The sequence below is a fragment of the Gymnogyps californianus genome, chromosome 1 (genome assembly GCF_018139145.2).
Source record: "Gymnogyps californianus isolate 813 chromosome 1, ASM1813914v2, whole genome shotgun sequence".
Taxonomy (NCBI): Eukaryota; Metazoa; Chordata; class Aves; order Accipitriformes; family Cathartidae; genus Gymnogyps; species Gymnogyps californianus.
In genome coordinates, this window is record NC_059471.1 from 202,495,391 (window position 1) to 202,518,013 (window position 22,623).

At 39.7% G+C, this 22,623-nt stretch overlaps 1 protein-coding gene across 1 annotated transcript in view; it reads right to left on the reverse strand.

Annotated features, from left to right (window-relative positions):
* Positions 1-888: 888 nt before the first annotated feature.
* SLC2A13 (solute carrier family 2 member 13) overlaps positions 889-22,623 on the reverse strand; it is a 166,314-nt gene continuing 144,579 nt past the window's right edge. Inside the window, exons 8-10 of the mRNA XM_050898479.1 lie at positions 3,925-4,046; positions 3,639-3,791; positions 889-2,468 (exon numbers count right to left, since the gene is read on the reverse strand). Coding sequence (XP_050754436.1) covers positions 2,242-2,468; positions 3,639-3,791; positions 3,925-4,046 — 502 coding nt within the window. The 3' untranslated portion in view covers positions 889-2,241. The remainder of the gene's footprint in view (positions 2,469-3,638; positions 3,792-3,924; positions 4,047-22,623) is intronic.

Sequence of the window (22,623 nt, forward strand, 5' to 3'; positions counted from 1 at the left end):
TTGGGCGTTACACACCTATTCACACGCTGTTCTGGGTAACGAAACTGCTCCGAATAACGGTCTTCAAACACACAATTTTCGGTTTCAGGAAGAAACCAATTTGTCCTTAAAACTATTTTGTTCTCGTCTGTGCCAAGTATCCCTTTTTCTCATTTCAGGTACTGCACCTTTGGTGAAGGTTTCAAAGAGGTGACAGCCTAACGGAGACATCCCGTGGCGGGTGCACTTGTAGACAGGTCTGAAGACCTGAGCATTTTCAACAGCTGGTGCTTTCAAGCATAAAAATATTGTGCGCTTAAAGGGGAGGCAAGATGGAAGGCGTGAGAATCCAGCCCTCTCACTGTGCAAGGAGATGTTCAAGGTCGAGCCACTCTTCGCAATGATTCGTTTGAAATTCCCTCTGTCCGCTATGCTTTCCCCTTTTAGTCCCAGTCAAGTCACAGAAGGATGCTTTAAAATGTTTTCTTTCCAAAAATATTTCTTTGATTAATGAAGTAAAAAAGAAAATAACGCAAAATACACCCAATTGCTGAAGGTCAATAATTGGAGAGTAAGAACGCCTCCCATAGAAGATCAGATAACATAACGTCAGACTTCTTTACAACAACAAAACCCCATGTTATCCAATAAAAATAATTTAGTAACAAATGTCCAGTCTCAGTTTTGATAGTAATCCTACATTCAAAATATTTTTCAACCCAAGAAAAGCCCACAAAGCAAATTATAAAAACTAATGAACCCTACAACTTCTTTAATCTTTACACGATGAAAAATAAATGTATTTTTACCAAATAAATGGGGGGCAGCCCACAGGCAGAGGAGGTTTTCCACATTCTTTCATGAAGCAAATGTTTCAAAGATAAGAATTTGAATTGTTGATGCTTTCAAACTCGTATCTCTGAAGACTTAAAGCAGTGAGGACAGGGCAAGGAAAAAAAAAAACCATAATATTTGTATGTAGCTGCATAAAATTCAATTTGCCAAGGCAAGCAATCATGGCAGGTGAATAAAATACCATTCATATTTTCATTACCATGCTAAAGGCAGCCAAGTTGATTTTTGTTGCCGAAATTTTCTTGACAATTTTGCAATGCTTCAGTAAGGCAATTAATATGGGATGTAGGCTTCTGCCCATTGCTAATATTTCTCTTTAGATCCAGCAAGACACTGGCTGACTAAGGGCATTTGAAGGAAAAATGTGCTGGGATTCATTTACTCTGCACATATGAAGATAAACTGAAGGCAATATGATTATTCACGAGCAAAAGGCGCAGGAGGGATGACCACTGTGCATTTAGCAGCACAAAACCTTTCCCCTCCTTTTCTTTCTTTTAGCTAATGTTATTTTGTGTTCAAAACTAGGCACGAACCCAAACATTCAAATGCAAAAAAGGAAAACAAAAATAATTTTTTCCAACTGAAGCCTCTACCTTGTACCTAGCAATATATACCAGTTCATTTGCACGTGCAGCCACATACTTAGTTCTGTTTTCCTGCTGTCCGGTAGTTAATTTTGGCACTCCCTCTCACAAACACCAACTCCCGACTGTAGTGTGTACTCAAGAGCAGCAGCGGCTAGATAACCTGGTGTAACACGGACGTACGCCACCCTAGTGAACCTCCACCCAGATGAGTGTGGCGCTCTACTTGTTGTCTCAAATAAATAAAAACGGAAATTCTCTTAGGGTAAATCTGGGAAATGTTCCCTCTGATAGATATAGCAGATATTTGTATTTTCCTAATCAGTTAAACCTTTTAAATGGTTACCGTTACAGCAGCTTATGCATTCGTCATTCGTTGTATTGCACAGCACAGCTATTTCCTAGGCTGCTATGGGATGGGGATCCGACAGATGTCGGCTGCTTTCTGATTAGCTACTCTATTATTTTATCTTTTGTCAGTATTGAAGATAAGGACAACCCTGACCATCTAGGATAGCCTTCTGTATTCATCTGGTACAGTGCACCCTACTAAATACCTTGGGACGGTACAGTGTCGCGCACACTTGGTGAATTCACATAATTGTGAAATTCAATCTCTTTTGGAAGCCATTGCTTTTAGTTATCAAGAAAACACTGGCATATTGAATTTCCTCCCAAATGGAGCATTTTTGAACATGAAGGCATTTTTAACTAGACAGTAGAAAGGAGAACCAGACCAGAAGCAGGGCAGTGAGGTCATCAGAGAGCTGCTTTTCCCCCAGAAGGCTTTTAAATGATTAAATACATCAGCAGCTGAAAATTATTCCACATCAGAAGCATCATTGTCAGAAAGATGGTAATTACTTCCCTTCACCCGAATATACTCGATATACCTCCCTTCATCAGAATCTGACATACCACATGTACATAGCCTGTTTTCAAACAAAGATTCAATTTCCTCTAGTTTTTTCCCTTTAGTCTCAGGAAGGCAGCCGTAGATGAAAACCAGTCCCAAGGCAGCAAACCCTGCGTAGAGGAAGAAGGCTCCTGCAACGTAAAACAATATTCACAGTCGGTTACAGAAATTCCCATCCCTTCTCTGCTCCAGAGCAGAGGGCGCGGCAGAAGCAGCAGGCTGCGGACATCAAAGGAGCGCGTAAAAGCAAAGGTTGGAGCAGCTTCGTTAAAACAACGAGCTGCGGGGCTGTGGGTGTATGAGAAGGCTGCTTTATTGCATCATTCCGCAACAGAGTAAATTAACAAAATCAGTTTCATTTCACATGGAAGATAATACACATCCTTTCTGGGCAAGTCGTTCTGCTGTTAAAATAAACAGCAATTAAACAATTGCACACCCAATAAAACAAAGCAGATATGAAAGGCAAAGAACTTTCTTAGTTTATCTTAACAGCGAAGGACACACTAAGACAACCCCCTAAAATGAGAAACTTCAGCAAAAAAGAAATAGTCGGGATTAAAATAATGCCTGTGGCTCTTACACCTAATTATTATTTAAAAGTCGTCTGCAGAGACGATTAGCAGTGAGAAAGAGCTCATTCCCCCCGCCACCCACCTTACCTAGGGGGGCAGAGAAGGTACCAAAGGACCAACAAACATTCACCTGCCGTGTATTTCTAGACTGATGACTCAAAGGAATGACAAGTAGAGCTGAAAGGCTCTGTACTAGTAATGATGTGAAGGTCACATCAACTCCCTAACAGCTTAATGTAATTTAAATAACTCGTACTGGAGCGGCTGAGCAGTAATCTGACAAACTCTCCGCAGGCTCCAGCAGACAGGACTTAATCAACAGCTGGGAGTGGGGCAGTAGCATCTTACACAGCTATTTCTGCAAGGACCATCTGGTATTGGCCTTGGATGCCATCATAAACTGGGAAATTGCAGATGCTGTCTCCTTAAGTGGGAATCAGCATATTTCACTAAGTCAAAAGTGTTTTTTTTCCAGCTTCCCTGTTTTAATCAACTGTCTAGGTTCTCAGTTAAGGACAGAAGTAAATGCTTCTTATGACAGCTGGACCAAACTCTATGATCCAGGCAGGTTGTATCAGGTCTCTAGTCTTACTAAACCACAGTGGGTTGAGAACACTGCATTCACAGCTGACATTTCATAGCAAAACCAACCGAGCGACCCAGAATCAGCAGAAAATCTATGCACCAGTGGTAGTATTGCACACACGGATGCATACTGTTTCTTACCATAGTACGTCAGATATTCAGCCGTATGCAGAAATGTCAGTGACACAAGCACATTGAAAATCCAGTTGACTCCAGAGGAACACGCGTTTCCTGTACTTCTAGCCCAAAGTGGGTAAATTTCAGAATTGACGGTCCAGGGCATAGGACCCATCCCTAAGAATTAGGAAAAAAGATCAATCTCAATTTAATGGCTGGGCTCAAAAGCAAATTCAACATGTAGCCTCACTATTCGACATTTTACCTTTACAATTTTTTAACTTATATGTGAAAACAAACGTTTGCTTACCAGGTGCAAAGAAAACCAAGTACAAAATAAGGCCCAGAAGTGCTGTCCAAGAGTATGGAGTGGGGCAGAAATTGTATGCCCAAAACAAATCTTCCTTTTTGAATACTGTTTCATTTGAACACCTGAAAAATAAGAAAAAACTTCATATTAAAGAATTTTGAGGGAAATGGGTGACATCTCAATATAAGCATAGCACGTAATGTCTTATCAAAAGCTGACAAATGTACAATTAAGATGAAAAAACTTCATCCCTGTTAATTTATCAAGATCTTTGAGCCAAGTCCTACATTCAGAAATGTGTTTTTTCCCAAGCCTGGCCTTAGGAAGAGTAACCAGCAGAACATTCCTGAATGCAAACACTTGCCTTGTATCTACAGATCTCCTTCAAATGACTAGTCTTTCCTATGCGGGTGGTCATACCAAAGCCAACGAGACCATTCACATGAGTATCACACAGTGCAAAAAGAGCTGCAGCAGCAGGACTTCGAGCTAAAGACGCTGCACGCAAGGATTTAAGGTCAAATGGAAGTTAGTCCTTACATCATTGAAGAACTAACTATATGCTGCACACTTTGGGTGTAATCAGTAATGCCTATGGAGTGTGCCAAGCTCAAGTGAAGTTACAAGGAAAAGAGGCATATACTTTCTTTTCTACACAGTGAAATAATTTAGAAGAAGGTAGCATTTTTAATTAGACAGTAAAAATAAGAATCAGACCAGAGGTAAACCATGTCTGAGCTACTGAAAGAAAAAGTCTCTATTCCAAGGACTATGTAGAAATTACATATTTCGAGGAATAGGTATAAAATCAGGTATTTCCATCTGACTGCAAACAATATAATATATTTTAAAGGAATACTGGCAACTTTAATTTTTGTTATAATTTTTTTTTTTAAATTAGCATTTGTTTAAAGGGACAACAAGTCATAACCGTAACTAGAGAAACTTTTCAGCTGCAACCACATCAATTGCTACAGTTGAGAAACCATGTACTTTTGGGAGAGACAACTTGGGCAGACACCACCCTTTCATATGCAAACAGTATTATTTACTTGAAGAGAAGAAACCACAGAGAGCTGAACATCTGTCTGGGTTACGATTTCCAGATAGGCTGAGTGTTTACGTGAAGGATATGACCCTCCTGACAGTAGGAAAACCAGAATGAAGATGCCTGCAACAGGTGATAGCTGGGCAACAAGTGGTGAGATGATGGAGCAACAGACACCCTGAAATGTTTCAGAGGACCTACCACCATTGCAGTTGACTTTCAAAAGCAAATTCCAACACAACACCACTTCTCCTCTAACTTTTCTGTTAAGAAACGACCAGCCAGCCCCAGGTTGAACAGGAATGTGCTAAGCACCGATGGCCAACCCACCACCACTCCTGGGGCAGAAATCTTCCTTATGTTGGCATGGATGTACCAACAGGACAACATTTAAAGCAGGATATCACCATGAAGTCCCAAACCCAATTTCAGGACAGCTGGAAATCCAAAGTTCAAATACATTCAAAAGAGAGAGGTTAACCCAACAAATACTGGAAAAACACACGTCTGAAACCCCAGCCAAACCCTAATGCTGCCTTAATGGCAGTAAGCTGTAAGATTTGCAATTCCACCTTGCACTTGAGCAGCACCTGACCAAGCGGAGCCAGTGCTCCCCAGAGAAATGCCAAGCTCTTGATTGTGCTGCCGGCAAAGGAGCCAGTGCTGGCATGCCACTTTCCACCCTGCCTCAGCCCTGCCTTGCCGAACTCCCCCAGAAAGCCCATCTCATCCAGCGCATACAGATTCACTTTCAGTCTTGAGGTGAAAAACACATAGGAAACAGGCCAACTGAATGTCCCTCTCAAAGCTACACCACCGGATATAACAGGCTCGTGGCCTCAGCTGCTGCCTGGCCACTGGAGCACCCATCAGCCTAAGACACCGGCAGCTTCCATGACAGAGATTTTTCACCTTTTCTCAGCCAAAAGTACTGCTGTCATCCTTGCCACTTCTTCATTTTGCTTCTAAGCATCACCCCAGGTTCCTCCTTCTGTCACTTTGCTCCTTCATGGCTCCACTCAGCGTCTCTTTCTATGTTACGAATGCGAGACATGGATCATTCCCTGTTAGTGTCCACCCTGACGCTTCCCTACCACTCTATGTACTCCTCACTGCGTGCGGGTTAAATCAGGTTTGAGCTGTGTCCCAGGTACAAGATGTATAGAAGACTGAACTGTGCTGGAAAACCACCCATATGTTTAAACCGGAAGTTCCTTACATGTTAAGGAAATGGTGTTTGAAAGATTAATTACTGAACACCCAGTGATCCCGTTGCCACCTCTCGCTCAGCCCCGCGTAGCTGCCCACTCTGCATCTGCACCACTGCGAGATCACAGGATTGCTCAGTTTCACACCGTTTTAACAACATTACTTTCACTTCTTTTGCTGTTACTCTAATTTCATTTGCAGGTGTTTGGTAATGAATACAAGCTGATTAGCATTTTAAAACATCTTGATGCTGAGATTGGTTTCTCCATTCTGCCCAGCCAGATTGGCAGCTCCTCAGAGAGGAACTTCATGCTTTCTCTTGAATGCTACTGTAAACAAAGACGTACTTGGTTTATCATCTTGCATCCATCTCCATCAGTGCAAACCAACCTGCTGATTCATACAGACACAACCACCGGGAGGTCTGGATGTTTCCTTCCCCTACCATCTTTCCCCTGATGTGTCCTACTTTTGACAGAGTGGAACACAAATGATACAGGGGAAAACCAAATGTCTGCAAAGCCTCCTATGGCTGAAGCCTCTCATCTATTCTCTGCTGTCTGCCCATAACCGAGAGGAAATTCTGTTGCAAGAAAGCAGATTCAGTGCATTGAAATAGGAAAAATAGCACTTAAGACTAGGTTTAAGAGAAATCTTGCAGCAATAAACTGTGCTTTGCTTATCATTCAGTAGTAAACCAGCATGGTACACAGAGTAAAAGCAAAGATATTTGCATTTGCTGGCATCTTGCAGTGCTGGCGACGTTAAAAAATAACACTCCTTCAAGGCTGGGGATTTGTTCAAGCTCTGTTACTGGGCTAATTCTACTGCTATGCTACTATTTCTACAAGATCTATTATTTTGATGAAGAATATGTTAATAATTACTGTATAATGTACTATCAGATAAAACTGTGAATTTTGTCCTGCATGAAGGGAGCATCTATGATAGAAAGCGGACAAGCAGCTACCCATCGCTTCACAAGCTGAAACACACAGAGGAAAATGCCCTGTAAATAGCTTACAAGTGAAATGATGCAGTCAGGTACCAGTGCAAAGAGTTTGTAAATACCAATACGCTGGGTAATAGTCGTATCAGTATAAACAGTGAAGACACACCGCATAATTTCCTCTGAAATTACTGCCAAAGTGAAAACATGATAGTGCTACACTGAAAATCTTTACTGTAAATTTCTTTCGTTACATATTTTCCACAGATAATTTAAGACACACATCTGTTCTAATTAGTGAAAACCTGACCTTCCAACAATTGATGCGAACAATTCGACTGACTGGAAATAAATCAGAACAGCAGTAGATTTCTAAATTACAGGCATTATATGCTTGGTTCCATAATCAGAGAATCCATCCTTTATCAGATATGGTCTGTAGTTCAGAAGATCTAAAGCTTCGCTCCCCACCTCCTTAAATTACCTTCATACAGCACACAAAAGAAGGTAAGAGAAGAAGAGCTGGTATGGGTGGTCTAAAATGTTATTGCTAATAACAAGAGGATGAAACAGGATAAGACCGTTTCCTTGATAATCAATCTAAATTCTCCTAATACTTGAGCCAATTTGGCTGTAGAATAATTCTCAAGTGCAACACTGAAAACCACAGATAGGGAAATGGCTAGGCAGTACATCGCACAGGCAAGTCAGCACAGCACAAGACAGAGACCCAGCTGATCTTCTCCTCAAATTTCCATTAATTTTTGCTTTGCTGTAGAGTGAGGACTGTGTAGCCCTAAAGATATGGCTTTTGTGGGAATTAAATGTTTCATTCTGAACAGTTCATATATTTTTAATATGAAAGCTGCTGACTTCTCATTGTCTTTTAAGCCCTTCAGAAGCATCTTAAATGGATTTAGATCAAAAGTCTTAAAAGGTCAAAATTCAAATCAAATCAGGCTAAGGAAATAAATTACTTCTAAAGAAAATCACTAATGTGATCATTCATCTCCTTACAATGCTTGTTAGGACAGGCATATTTCAAAATTACACATTCTGCTCCAAGATAAACTTTAACAATCAGGTGCTCATGGTACAGAAAGATTTTAGACCTAATTCACAGTTTCACTAATCCCCCGTTTTTGTTCTAAAAAGAGTAAAACTACTTAAGGACTGCTCTTATGCCAGACTTTTGTGTCTGGGTTATCAAGATGATGATAATCTACAATTTACCAACTTAGTCTCCAGTGTAACACAAATACATTGGATTTTTAAAAATCTCCTTTAAAGAGATTTTTAAAGTCTCCTGTGTAGAGTGCTGACTTTTATATCATGCCAATCCAACTGAACAATATAAATTTAAGCCAAGCTTATTGACTCATCTTTTCACCTGAAGCCTGGTCATGGAAAGGACAGAGGACCAAACAGACATAATTTAGAGTAACTGCTGTTTGGACTGAGAATGGTTTTTGTGGAAGATGCTTGGGAACAACTAAGATTATTTATCCACAAGCAATTACTCATCCTGTGGAAGAATCTGGACCTTGACATTTGGGTTAGTTCTCACAACTTTAAGCCCCTCTTTTTCTGCTAAAGATATTTAGTTGTCTGAACAGACCCCTATCTATCTTTAAATTACTTAAAGGACAGAATTTCGCAAGGTACCAGATTAACTGTGTAATAATTTAGTCATAGTCAGACATGTAACTAAGGAGAACTTTGGAAACCGCCTCTATCCTGTCCATGAAGTGGCCTCTCTAATCCACCCATATACATTCAAAATAGTTACATTAGCACAACCCATAGAAACCAGCAAAACCATAAGGTATAGTTTCACTATAAATCAGTATATTCTGATTTAAAGAAAAATCTCTGCTCCTTTCAGTGCTTAATTTTTATATATACATACAGTAAGATGCCATCTGAAGTATTGGGCGAAGTGTAACTTTTTCCTGAAGGCGAACAGATTAATTTAAACCCGACTAATGTATGAATCAATACTTTGAAAGCTTTCTCACAGTTCCCTAGCTACTGGCTTCTGTGCCTCAGAGAAGATGCACTGTAGCTCCACGCCTCTCTGGAGAAGTTTGCATCTACTGCTTTGACTTTGTAGTTTACACAGAGAAATAACTCATCCATTAAACCAGATGTTGCTAAAAATATGCAGATGAAGCTTCTTATGCCAGATGATGGCAATTGAAAAAAAACAGAAAAGAACAAACAGATGCAGCCTTGAAAAAATGTACCCATAAAATTTCATGGTATTCAGCTAGACATTATTTAACCTTCATTACATAAAAATACCAGCAGCATTTTGGGACACTTATTGAAGCCTTTTGCTATAACTGGCAAAGAGTTTTTAAAATATTAGCATGCACTTCAAAAATTTGGAAAAATAGTTTAGTTCACAGCATGAAAGCGAATTGCACCTCAGCAGATTGCTGATGCATTTGCACATGACTGAAGAACAGTCTTTATCACGTTGAGGCCCCCTGCTATAGGATCTATCCGTTATACCTGTAGAGCTGTGGGTGACATCCTGCACAAAGAATAGGAACCAGGGCACTTTAATGGATAACAGCTATAGTAATTGCTGCTGTCCAAAATATTTCAAAAAATCTTAAACTAAAGAGACAAAGCCAGTTCCTTTCTCTATGCAACGCTTTCCATGCCAAGTAAGTTTAGTAGCAGCTACTAGGGCTAGAACAATACCAACAGGAAAATCATTCTCCTCAAGCTGAATGACTGGCACTTCATACTCTGCATCTGGGAAACTGAAAGCACATATTCAAAGATAAATTAAAAAAAACCCCAAACCCAGAAGCTTGGTCGCTCTGCCCATTACACAGCCAAAGAGTTTAGAGATGCCTTCTTTATTGTGTGCTGTCGGGTAAGAACTGAATTTCTAATAAGGTTTTACATTTAAATCAGCATTTCTTACAGATCTGCTTGGATGCAGCATGTAACATATATAGAAATAACTGTCAATTATTCACACTGAGCATCTTTTCCCTCACTGGCTGTTATCTTCTGATCCTTCTTTTATCTTCTTTCTTACAAAAGAAACAGAGACTCTACAGACTGCTAAAATCTCCTAAAATCAATCACAAGGAATATTTCACTACAGCTCATACACATTATTAAATTAAGAAATTACTTAATATTTCATTTACCCAAGCAGAAGACCTTACTGACATAATTACTTCATAGAAATACCTCTCTCTAAGACGTAACTGCCTTCCGTCATACTTGGACGAGTGTACTCTTGCTGTGTAAAAAACTGGCTGGATGGCCAGGCCCAAAGAGTGGTGGTGAATGGAGTTAAATCCAGTTGGTGGCCGGTCACAAGTGGTGTTCCCCAGGGCTCAGTATTGGGGCCAGTTCTGTTTAACATCTTTATCAATGATCCGGACGAGGGGATCAAGTGCACCCTCAGTGAGTTCGCAGACGACACCAAGTTGGGCAGGAGCACTGATCTGCTTGAGGGTAGGAAGGCTCTACAGAGGGATCTGGACAGGCTGAGTCAATGGGCCGAGGCCGATTGTATGAGGTTCAACAAGGCTAAGTGCTGGGTCCTGCGCTTGGGTCACAGCAACCCCATGCAACACTACAGGCTTGGGGAAGAGTGGCTGGAAAGCTGCCTGGCGGAAAAGGACCTGGGGGTGTTGGTCAACAGCCAGCTGAAGATGAGCCGGCAGTGTGCCCAGGTGGCCAAGAAGGCCAATAGCATCCTGGCTTGTGTCAGAAATAGTGTGGCCAGCAGGACCAGGGAAGTGATTGTCCCCCTGTACTCGGCACTAATGAGGCCACAGCTCGAATACTGTGTTCAGTTTTGGGCCCCTCACTACAAGAAAGACATTGAGGTGCTGGAGCATGGCCAAAGAAGGGCAATGAAGCTGGTGAAGGGTCTAGAGCACAAGTCCTGTTGAGGAGTGGCTGAGGGAACTGGAGTTGTTTAGCCTGGAGAAAAGGAGGCTGAGGGGAGACCTTGTCGCTCTCTACAACTACCTGAAAGGAGGTTGTAGTGAGGTGGGGGTTGGTCTCTTCTCCCAAGTAACAAGCGATAGGACGAGAGGAAACGGCCTCAAGTTGTGCCAAGGGAGGTTTAGATTGGATATTAGGAAAAATTTCTTCACTTGAAAGGGTTATCAATCATTGGAACAGGCTGCCCAGGGAAGTGGTTGAGTCAGCATCCCTGGAGGTATTTAAAAGACGTGTAGATGTGGCGCTTAGGGATGTGGTTTAGTGGTGGACTTGGCATTGCTAGGTTTACGGTTGGACTCGATGATCTTAAGGGTCTTTTCTAACCTAAATGATTCTATGATTCTCAGTCATGTCAGAACGCACACCTGCATGAGACTTAGTACGTTGTTCTGATTTACCTCTGTTCCTGGTCACAGATGAACATAATTTTTTTTACATTATTATTTATTTAGCTAAAAATCTTTAGAGCGTTTTAATTCAAACACTTGCATTTTCCCAAACTGAGAAATTTCAGCTTTGCAACTGCATCTGAATTTGCCCAATAAATAGAGTGCTGGAGCTGTTATCCAATCTGAAGAGACTGAGCAATAGACTACCAAATGATTGAAAACAGGAGTAATTTTCCCCCATGACAAGAAGTTCTCCAATATTAATCACATTGAAGGGGTTCTTAACTGTTTGCCGTTCTGGATGTTTCAGTATTTTTGTCACCACATATTAGTGGATTCTGAAGGGTGGCCAACACAGTTGCTGCGTCTCTTGCCAAAGGAAGCAGCTCAGCTGTCTGACAGTGCCAGTTAGGACATTCATTAGCTGTGGGTCTGAGCAAGCAGCTTTTGTGTGATTAGGTAACTTTAATCTCCTGATGAAAGATGTTTGGATTTGTTTTGGATGTGAAAAGTTTTTTTGGATTTGAAAGTTTTGGATTTGTTTCTGGACTGAAGGTTCTCCTTCATATTGCTGTATCCTATTGCTTTCCCCTCAAAGTTCAGCCTGCTACTCTGTTAGACTTCTTTTACCCTATACTGGTGCCTTCCAAGTCCTGCTGGCCATCTCCAGGCTGTTGGCTACAATTTCCCACTCTGCTGGTCACACCCCAAGTGTTTCAAGCTTCATTTTTCATCATATCTACCAGGAAGGGAGAGAGACAAGTATCTGCTACTACCAGAACACTGTCTGACAAGCTTCTCTCATCGTCTTTTGTGCTCTCCTTACCTTGAGAAATGGACTCAAACCAGGAAAAGGCAGAATAGCATTTATACCTAGTGTTAAAGCCCAACCATCTGAGGTTTCACAACAGCTGACAGCACCCATTAGGTACACATGTACACCAGTCCCAGCTACAGCACACTTAAAAACTGAGCGCAGAAATAAGCAAATACCTGTTTTTCGTTACAGGACATACAATTACCTTAATCACACTACACATAGATTGACTTACGTTTCTTCCCAAGCTTTTTCCTACTCTTCCAAAGTATCAAATGGTAATAAAAGTGTCAGGAAACATCTGACGTCTCTGTGCTCTACAGAGTGCCCTATCCTAGTCTTAATTCTGATCCTGACTGGACACACTTGGTTTACCCCAGTACAAATTAAAACTAACTAGTAATAATTAAATTGTATGATTTCATACTCATGACCAAATCATAAATAATTCAAATATTATATTAATAATGCATAAACTTGTGAGAGGTCATACAACTATGAAAAATAATCAACTGTTCACTTAACAAACAACTAGCAGTCATACCTACAGAATTTTAATGGACAGAATTAAAATTAAAACCTGATCAAAATGCAAAATCTTAATTAGTTTTGAGCATAAGCATCTTAGCTGAATATCACTGTCCTTCATGTATTTCTACCTATGATCACTGTAACTACTTTAATCATTAGACAATAGGTCACAGTTTCAAAATACGGTATTTTGTGTTTCTTTTTAGCATTGGACGCTTTCAGGTACAAAATCAGCTGTTCAACGAGGGAAAATAAGAAGGAATATGGCTTATTTCTTTCATTTTTTTGTGAAAAAGTTAAAAATTGCCCCAATTTTCAACAAAGAAATGAAACAAGACAAAAAGAAAGGAACAGAAAGATCATAAATTTTTTTGTTTGTTTTTGTTAAAAAAGATCTTTTTGCATTGTTTTCTGAAAAGGATTATAAAAATATTTATTTATATATTTAAAGAAAATGACCATCTTATAAAAACAATTTAAATAAAACCCTCAAATATCTAAATACATTACTGCACAAACTGAGTGCACAGAGGTCCAATCCATATCCATTTATATCCAAGTCTAAGACTATACTCAACAAACAGCTGGCAGAAGATGACTTGGTTAACACCCAGCTAAGGGTTCACAGGTTGAAATCACAGCTGTAAAAATTAGATGCGGTATTCTCAAGTTAAGAAGTCATCACAAAAATGGGTTTATTATGTATACCCAGAAGACTACTTTAAGGTTTGAAACTGTAAAATTCAGTGACACCAACAGGTGTGAGTGATAATTCTAAGACAGAGAATCAAATACCAGTGTATATGATAAATAAACAAGAGTACAAGCTGGTAGTTATTTCTGGATAGATTCTTCATAAAACTGAGTAAATAGTTTAAAGATACTTCTTTTTGTAAAGACAGAGATTATTTTTTTTAATATATATTCTGAAGAGCTTTTTCTCAATTTAAAGTATGACTCACTTACTAGCTTGGTATGTTGATATTTAGTTGCAGAAATATTTCTCCAAAATATCAGAGAAAGCTTCACTGGAACTAGACGTCATACAAGGTTAAAATTACAGCAAGGTAATGTCAAAGGAGAAGCAAAGCCCGCATCTGCTAAATGGTTTCATAAGAAGACACAAGAATATATTTTTGCAACTTTAAAGATCATTCAGTGTATTTACAAGCTAACAAAGAGTATGAAAAAGCAGCAATGAAAGCGTGCACCATTTCAGGTAAGGCTCAGAAGGCAACAGCAGGCAATTTAAGATTTCTGCCCTTTTTCCCCTCTCAAGGATGTACTCCAATGGTTTACAGACAACTTACATCTGTGTAAAGACCAAGACCTTCAGTAATTTTTCCTGCTTTTTCATTTGTAGAATACAAACCTTGATCTCAAAAAAATAAAAATAACCACACAGTTTCACAAGCACTAAACTATCTGACAGTCCTTATTGAAATATTCTTAGTATGCATATAAACCTTGGGTTTGTCCCTTTTATTGACAGCCTTATCCCGTTGCTAAGGTTTGTGCTTCTACAAGAGGTTGTGCCTGCTGGTCCACTGAAATTTCACCTCGCACCACAAAACTTTGTTTGTTCATGTCCTTGAACAACTTTGCTAGCCCTAAATCTTTTACCTCTTTTGTTCCTCTTTTAAGACAGATTTTACTGTTTCTTGCAGCTTCCAAACTACTAATGTGCATGAGAACTCCAACCACTTTGTAAACACAGAAGTGGGCTCCAGTAGAGTGCCATCAGCAAGTAATGAAGCCTCCCAGATTCCAGTGCTGTATCTGAAAAAGTCTAAGCCAATCCTCACAAAAAGCAAGATCCAGTAAGAGACATAGTTAGTTCGGTCCTAATTCTCATACTGAAAAATGTCAATCGGTTAAATGCTGTAGTTTTCACTAATTCTTTCTTTCAAGTACCATCGACTCTCAAAGACCTTCACCGAGGTGCAGATCAGCAAAGAATGTTTAGGAATTTGGGTAAATATGATGGAGGTGATACTGCCCAACATTCTGAAGCCTTTGTCATGATCAACAGATATTTTAGTACTACAGTAGTATTAAGAAATATAAGAAAAACACTGCATTCTACTAGACGGAGTGGGAAAAACGCCATGATGTGGCAGAGGGCAAGACCCACTGCTATAACACCTAAAGCATCACGTATTCGTGTGCAGGTCTGGATGGAGATGTGACATGTGTGATGGGGCTGTGGCTCAATGACGTGACTTGCATGCATAGCAGTCGGTGGGACAAGAGAATTATTGCTACCACCGCCTTGGCAACTGCCGCAAATCCTCCCTTCAATCCTGTTCACAGCAATCAAGCACAAACTGAAAAGAAACATCTCATGCTGCAGCACGGGCACAGGCACACGGCAAGCCCTTGCAAGAAATGGCATCTGGGAATATTTAATTGCTCATGAAATAGATGCCATTTCACAAATTTTAAACAACATGAGCACAAAGCTACCTCCGCATGACAACCGCAAAAAGGTAGCGCAGAGGCATTCTGGAAACAGAATGAGCTATTATTTACCTCCCAGCAGCCGTCAGGGTTGAGAAAGACTCGTGGACTCACTGTGACCCCAGAATGTGCTTTAAAGTTTGTTTAGTGGCTTTTCTGTGGTTATACAGAAATAGTTCACTTTTGGAACAACCAGCTTCAGCAATGAGCATGCATACACACTTGTGCCTTCACCCAGCCATTGCCGGTTTCCCTTATTTCTCTGAAAGGAGGGAGTGCTCATTAACGATTTGGCCATTTCTTCTGACAGACAAACCTTTGGTGGATCTCAGTGATGAGCGTTAACTGGAAGGTGGCTACCAGTCACCCTGGGGGGCTCCCGGAGCTAACCTGTGCCACACAATGCTTTCCACCAAAAACCAGACAGATTTGGTCACTCTATTACTCACAGGTGCCTGCAGGCAGGCATACAGGCTTCATTCTGTTTGAGCCCTTTCAGGACAAAAATGCTCATAAATGTAGAACTTGCAAGTATTTTTTGTTAAAGACAGACTGGCATTTATCATCCGTGATAGACTAGCATATTTAATATTTCAGCGGTGTGCAAATCCCTCTCTGTAGCTCAGTGCTCTCGGTCTTTCCCTGGACTGGAGCGGTTCTGCTGCTCCCGGCGTTTTTGTGTGGAAGTTCTGAGTCATCCCTGCTCTGACATGTTTGAGAGCTTATGGACGGAGCACCAGGCTCCAACCAAATTACTGACAGAACTGGGGTAATCAATTTGGAGCATTTCTAGCTTCTGTTTCCAGATCTAAAAGCATTTAGTCTTTCTGATTGTATCTCCTTGCAGCATGAATACTTAATAATTAAATTACTGAAACAAATTGGTCTGAAGATTATGATATTAAATGCAGCATTTTAGAATTTCATGCAAGTTTACTATAAAACAAATCTCTACCTAATGTTTAATCTCATTTGTTTTTTCACCTGATTTTACATTTAATTTACTTAATAATTAGCATTTCTAAAATTCTTTTGGTTACAACAGAAATATCAACCATCTGCCTATTCACTGTAGCAGTATCAGTTCTCCCAGGAGACACCTCTTTCCTACGGTATATGAAGACAGATCACCTCAACAAATACTGGTGGAAAGGGCTGAGCATGGGGCTCAATAATAACAAGTATCAGTATTTTAATATTAATTATTGTTAACAGAACAGCGTGCAAGAATTGCTGGCATGACATAACAAAGTCTATTCTATAAAACACAGGCAAAGGCCAGCTGCAAATAAGGAACAATAAGGAACAGCATCATTTACTCCATCAGTCAAGGAACTATAAGACAGGTCAAGGTCAAAATTTTAGACATCTGAAGTTGAGTAAAACAAACTCTATCCAGACTTCTTATTCTTACTTGCACTTACAAGTAAACTTTATTGAGGCTTGTGCTGTTCACCATGTGTCCGTAGTATTATCAAAGGAATGTCATCAGCATCTCAAAAGCATCACTTGAGTTACAATTGCCAAAAGTAATTCTAAGCCCATGGTCAAAAAAGACCAAAGACAAAGAAAGCAAGGTTGTTGTAACTCAGTATGACGGTAACTTCACAGAAATATTCACTGGAAGTTCAACCTCCAAATGAAATAGATTCTGTTTCAGTGTTACAATCTTGTTTCTCTGAATGCTTCCAAACACTCCAGAAAACAATAAAGAAACAGAAAAAAATGTATTGCTTTTAATTACCCCAAATTTTTAGATGTACAAAGGTATTGTAAAAAATATACTTTCATGTTGAAACCTGGTATATGAAGTTAGTAGACAATGGTGAGATTTTATAGTTCAATTTAGAAAAACAGAGCAAATCCCACCCAAACCCCAAACTCAAAACACAGATGGGACACGCTGACACAATTGTAACAAGTTACCAGATGTGGCACTGAATGGTGAGCATTACCGATTCAATTCATCATCCCAATAACTTATTTGCCAAGTTCCAGTCCCAAAGCCCCCGAAAGGCTGCCTGCCCTGCAAGCAGAGCGCCCGGCGGGCAGCCCGAGTCAGGCTCTGCTACTGCAGGCACACTGCTGAGATTTTAAAGCTAGTTCATTTATTGCTTATACCACGCAGCAGTCCCTGCGCCTCACAGAGTCTGCCAAACCGTCACTGTGCAGAAATGATCTTCCATAGAGCTCTTAAAACCTTAAAATCACAATCAACCACATATTTCAATGGGAAGTGAAGAGAGAACAAAATATTTATCCTTCTGAAATTTCCACTGAAATCAAAAGGAAAGTGTGGGGGGTGTAAAAATAATTTTCTGAATTTGCTTTTTTTGTTGAACCTGAGACAAAAAACCGTAAGGACAAGGAGTTTAAAATAGAGATCAATATTACATGTATCAGCATACCTTTTTTAGCGCTTCCCTGCTCTATTTAATTTCTAGTTATTGACATACATATAAAGTTTATATTTTAATAGTTCTAACAATAACCTTTTGGCCAACTTAACCTTCCATCTGAAGTACTGAACTGTTACATTCAATTTCTGTAACAGCAATTTAGACATAAATATTACATTTTAATTATTGCCAGCAACTGTCTTTCTGCCATTACAACTGAAATCTATCCAGACTAAAAATTTGAGATCTTGCATTCATTGTTTTAAATAGATGATGGAAGAGTATTTTTAAAAAGGAGCTTTTCCCTGATTCCAGTAGGTGGCAATAGCTCTGCCCTAAAAAGCTCAGAGAAACTGGTGCTTCAGAAGGGGAACGAAGCATCGCATCCCTGCCCACACACGCTGTACTGGGGAGGCTCTGAAATTAAATCAACCAACAGAGCTATCCAAAGAATGATTCCTCCACTGTCAGCCCTAAAATTCACTGGAAATCATTAATGTCGTAACTGAAAATGGAGCCCCAAGGAGATTTAAATAATACTCTAAGACCGCTTATAACAAGATAATTATTTCACCCCTGATTTGTGAGAGTAAGCACTTAACATAGAGTGTCGCTCTGCTTTGATTTGTGCATGCGGGTGCAATACCTATGCCAAATCTAAGGAATTTTATAAAATACAGAAATGATAAGTGGCTACACTATCTCTAGTTTATGACATTTATAAACATTGGGTACCAAAATCTTCATTGTTACCTGAAACTCAAAGTTTGGGATCTGGCAGTAGAAGAACTCAGGAGAAATCAAAGTAATCATCTATTTTCCATGGCCTCCGACAACTAAAAAGAACTCTACATAAATAAGTGCTTTTTAACAATAGTTATTTTGCCAAGAAAATATGCTAAATGGGAACACACATCATCTGAATCACAGGTCTGAAGAACTAAATAATCATGCAGAACCTCAAACTCGTCTCTCATTATCATCTATGCAAAGCTAATGTGACAGCTGTGGAAAGCTACATGAAAAAAGAAAGTCTATACATCCTACAAGCAAGAAGAAATGCCCGAAGTGCTGCTGTTCACAAGTACGACCTGCCATCTAACAGACAGCCCATTTCCTAGCCTGTACTAACCGATGAGCTGAGTTAAAATAAGGTCATGACTTTAAATCAAATGAATCAATAATTCCAGCTGATCTTGTGCCAGGGACGGATTGATGTTACTGCCTCCATTCTCAAGGAAATGAACCACACATGCAGACAGCACATACAATAATTTGTATGAATTAAACTCATCAAACATATTGAATTATTCAACAGCCCTAATGCAGAAATGTGTTAATTTATTTTCCCTCAAAAAAGAAAAAAAAGCCCTCTGAAAACTTCATCCTTTTAAGAAGGGAAGATATCACAATTTTACTCTCAGATGATGTGATTATTGAAGAGTTACTTATTATGGAATAAAGGTGTGTAAGATTTGGATTAGGGATGCTGTTAAATGTACAAGCTGCTGTACAGAGGGCTGGGTTCAACCTTGCTGAATGTTCTTTATCAATAAAAATCCCCAACCACATGCATCTTTCAAAAATATTGTCTGCCCGCAAAACAGAGAAAATTTCAATTTAGTAAATCCATTTCAGAGTGTAAAAACCTAAAGGAATTCGCTGAGACAATTTTCACTGAGGATTTTTATTTAAATCTGAACTTCAGAGTCAATAACCAAATACACGTGAAAAACAACTATCAGAAATATTCCCCTCTCAGAAAAAAAATCCACATGCTCCCAAATATGAGTCAGTTCCTTTTGCTTTGGCTCCAAGGCAGAAGGGGAAATCCCCAGCTCTCTCCCAGCAGTAGCTCCCTGCAAGCTCACGCTCTCTGGTGAAGCATCCTCCTCTGCCCCTCGCTCCGATTCCCTTGGCCGAGGAGAGCACCGGGGCCATGCTCTGCCCCTGCTGCGACACTGCCCCAGGAGAAGCCCCCTGGTGACGCACGGACCTCTTTCAATCTGTCCCTAAAAAGATGAGCAGCTGAAGAAGGTAATTAGCAGCAGGCTCCTATGGGCAATAAATGACTCTCTTCTCCAATGTACATTTCATAAGAGAGAGAGAGAAAAGCTGCAGGAATTATCCATATACTCTAAGCACACTGACGAGACTGCCAATTCTCTCAAACACGTTGGCATTTTTTTTCCTTTGCTCTCCTATCTATCTCCTTTGTCAACCAGAAGCAAACATGCTTTTTAAATGGGAAACAAGAGTATTTTCCTGCTAGTCCCATCTCAGCTGAGCAGAGAATGACTGAAATGACCAGAAAGCTTGCTCCTTCAACAGGATGTAAATTCAAATTTTAAACACCACAGCGTCTTCTTCCTTGGACCACTTTTAAGGGGTGAAGAGCACTGACTTAAACATTTTTCCATTTAAATAACACAATTTTCCCTGACACAAATCAGCATTTGGGAATGTTTTAGCTCAAGGGCCATTTTTGCTTTTCTATTCCAGTTACCTCAATGCTATAGCGTCTGAAGTAGTTGTTACAAGTAACCCAAATAGCTGTCAGCATCTGTCTCTTCATCATTCTCTACCAGAATGCCTTTTAAATAGTAACTTAGAGTAAGATCTGAAAGCAGTGTTCAGCAGCAAAGTGCAATACAAAGAAACAGGTAGAGAACAAACATACAAACAATGTTTCAAACTAACCAGACCTGCTTTAAAATTCTATTTTGTGCTGGGTGTCTCCAAGAAATAAATTTTGTCTTCAGTATATAAACTAAACATTTCCAGAGTCAGAATACATTCACTTCATAACAGGACTAACTAGGCATATATTTTGTCCTTCCTTTCAAGCATCCAGAATTTCCCACTGGTTGAGTAGATATAATGAGTTAGAGCTATTAATAGTAATTCCTAAGTAATTACCCTAAAGGAATGTAAATAGTTTCAGTTTAGACTATCATGTTGCTCTGCTCATTATTTTAGACCTAAAATGCACATACAATATACAAAGGACCTTAATTGTTCAGGCATTAGATTCAATCAAAAATAAAATAATAAAAAAAAAAATTTTTCCCCTTGAACATTAAAAAAAAGAAAAAAAGACTGTATCTTCTGTTAAAGTTACAACAAAATTCCACCCTCAATTTAAATTATTTAAGTACATATATAGATTTTACCATATTTTTAAATGCTTAAAGAGATCTTATTATGGTTATCAGGCCCACCATGAAATAATTTCCTTTTAAAAGAACTTAAAAATGTGATGTCTCAAAGATCTGAGCAGGAAGAGTGGCTGAAAGGATCAGAACGTTAAAATTGCACTTATTTTGCTACCTACTCCTGCATCACCAATAACACAGGCTTCATCTACGACTGAGGACACAATATTCTGCATCACTTTATCCTTCCATTCTTCCTGTTTGCGCTTACCAGTTAGCAGAGATGGCATTAAAATATGCATACGAGACTTTTTAAGTTCCTCCTCTACCTCCCTAGCTCTCCAGGATCACACTGCCATGTGCAACCATTAGACTGTGATTACACTAATATCCTCCTCCCAGAAAAGTCCTTGTGCCTTAGATTTTAGGCTGACAGAGACTGTAATCAGTTTCAGATCTTTTTTTCATTTCTGTTTTCACACACCTCACTAACATGCATTAGATATTATTATGCTCAAGTACGTACTCCTAATCAAATAGGACAAATAGCATTGCGTCCTGCCACCCGGCTACTCCAGGTTTCCATACTTACTGGCAATGGTGAAGATAATCAGAATTTAATTCTATTTGAAACTGCATATATTTTGGTTTTCTTTCCTAAACGATCCTGGAGAGGAGAGGGGGGATTCTATGTTCTGGTTCCCACTGAAGTGATGAATATTTCAATTTAGTAAAGATTTAGCATATTGTCCAGAAAGAAATTTCTCTAAGACTACTGGTTATAATTGCAGCTCTTCTGAGTAGTCCAGTGTACATGCAGATGTAAAAATTCTGTAGATCCTGCTACTGTCCTGAATCATCTACCCCCTCTACAACCTTTCGACTTTGCATATGTGACAACCATAATCCTATGCATAATCTTCATCTATTGATCTGAAGACTTAGTAAGAGAAATACTAGTTTCTCCTGTAATTGCTGCTGAATTAAGCAGCACTTTTCCATGCAGGCCCTTGTAGAAAAATTCCAAATCATAATTTCAGCAATAAAATCCTCTACAAATACTTCCTGCACGACAAACAAGCAATGTCTACCTGCAGACAGAGGAGTATTTCATTCCTGGAAGGCTGCTCTGGTGCTAGCCTTTCCATGGTAACAGGAAAGGTCTATATACCTGTTCCCCATGACGTACTGAAAATAGATTCTCAGTCTTTAAATGTGTCAATACGCACATACTTTTTTTGGCATTAGTAAAGCAGCCACAGCAACTTTTACAAATGTACTTGTCACACTGCAGAAGAATCTTTATAAGACAGTGACTAACAAAACATGTGTAATGAACTTATTTATGTCTGTCTTTACAAGCAGCAAAAGGAACCTGGCATTTCTAGAAAAATCTAACGTTTCTACAAAGAAAAAGTATTCTAATCAATTTAACGGTCTCATCTGCTATGCATTAGACAACAGGCAGCACTGTCTGAATGTAAAGCTCCCCAGAATACTCCCGAGGCTGTGACAGACACTGACGTGTCCCCTGTTGGACATAAACCAGGCTGTTGTCTGAGACTCCAGCTAATGAACTCCCATGTGTTTTTTTTAACCACTGGAATCTAGTTAGCATCCAGGCTCGAATGCCAAGGTCGTTAGGCACATTCCTGCGGTGGAAACTCTCCTGAAGCTGGGAACCAGTGTTTGACTACCTGCCTGACCTTCTCCCTCACACTGCCCAGGTCATTTAAACACACTTTTCCCCAGAACAGG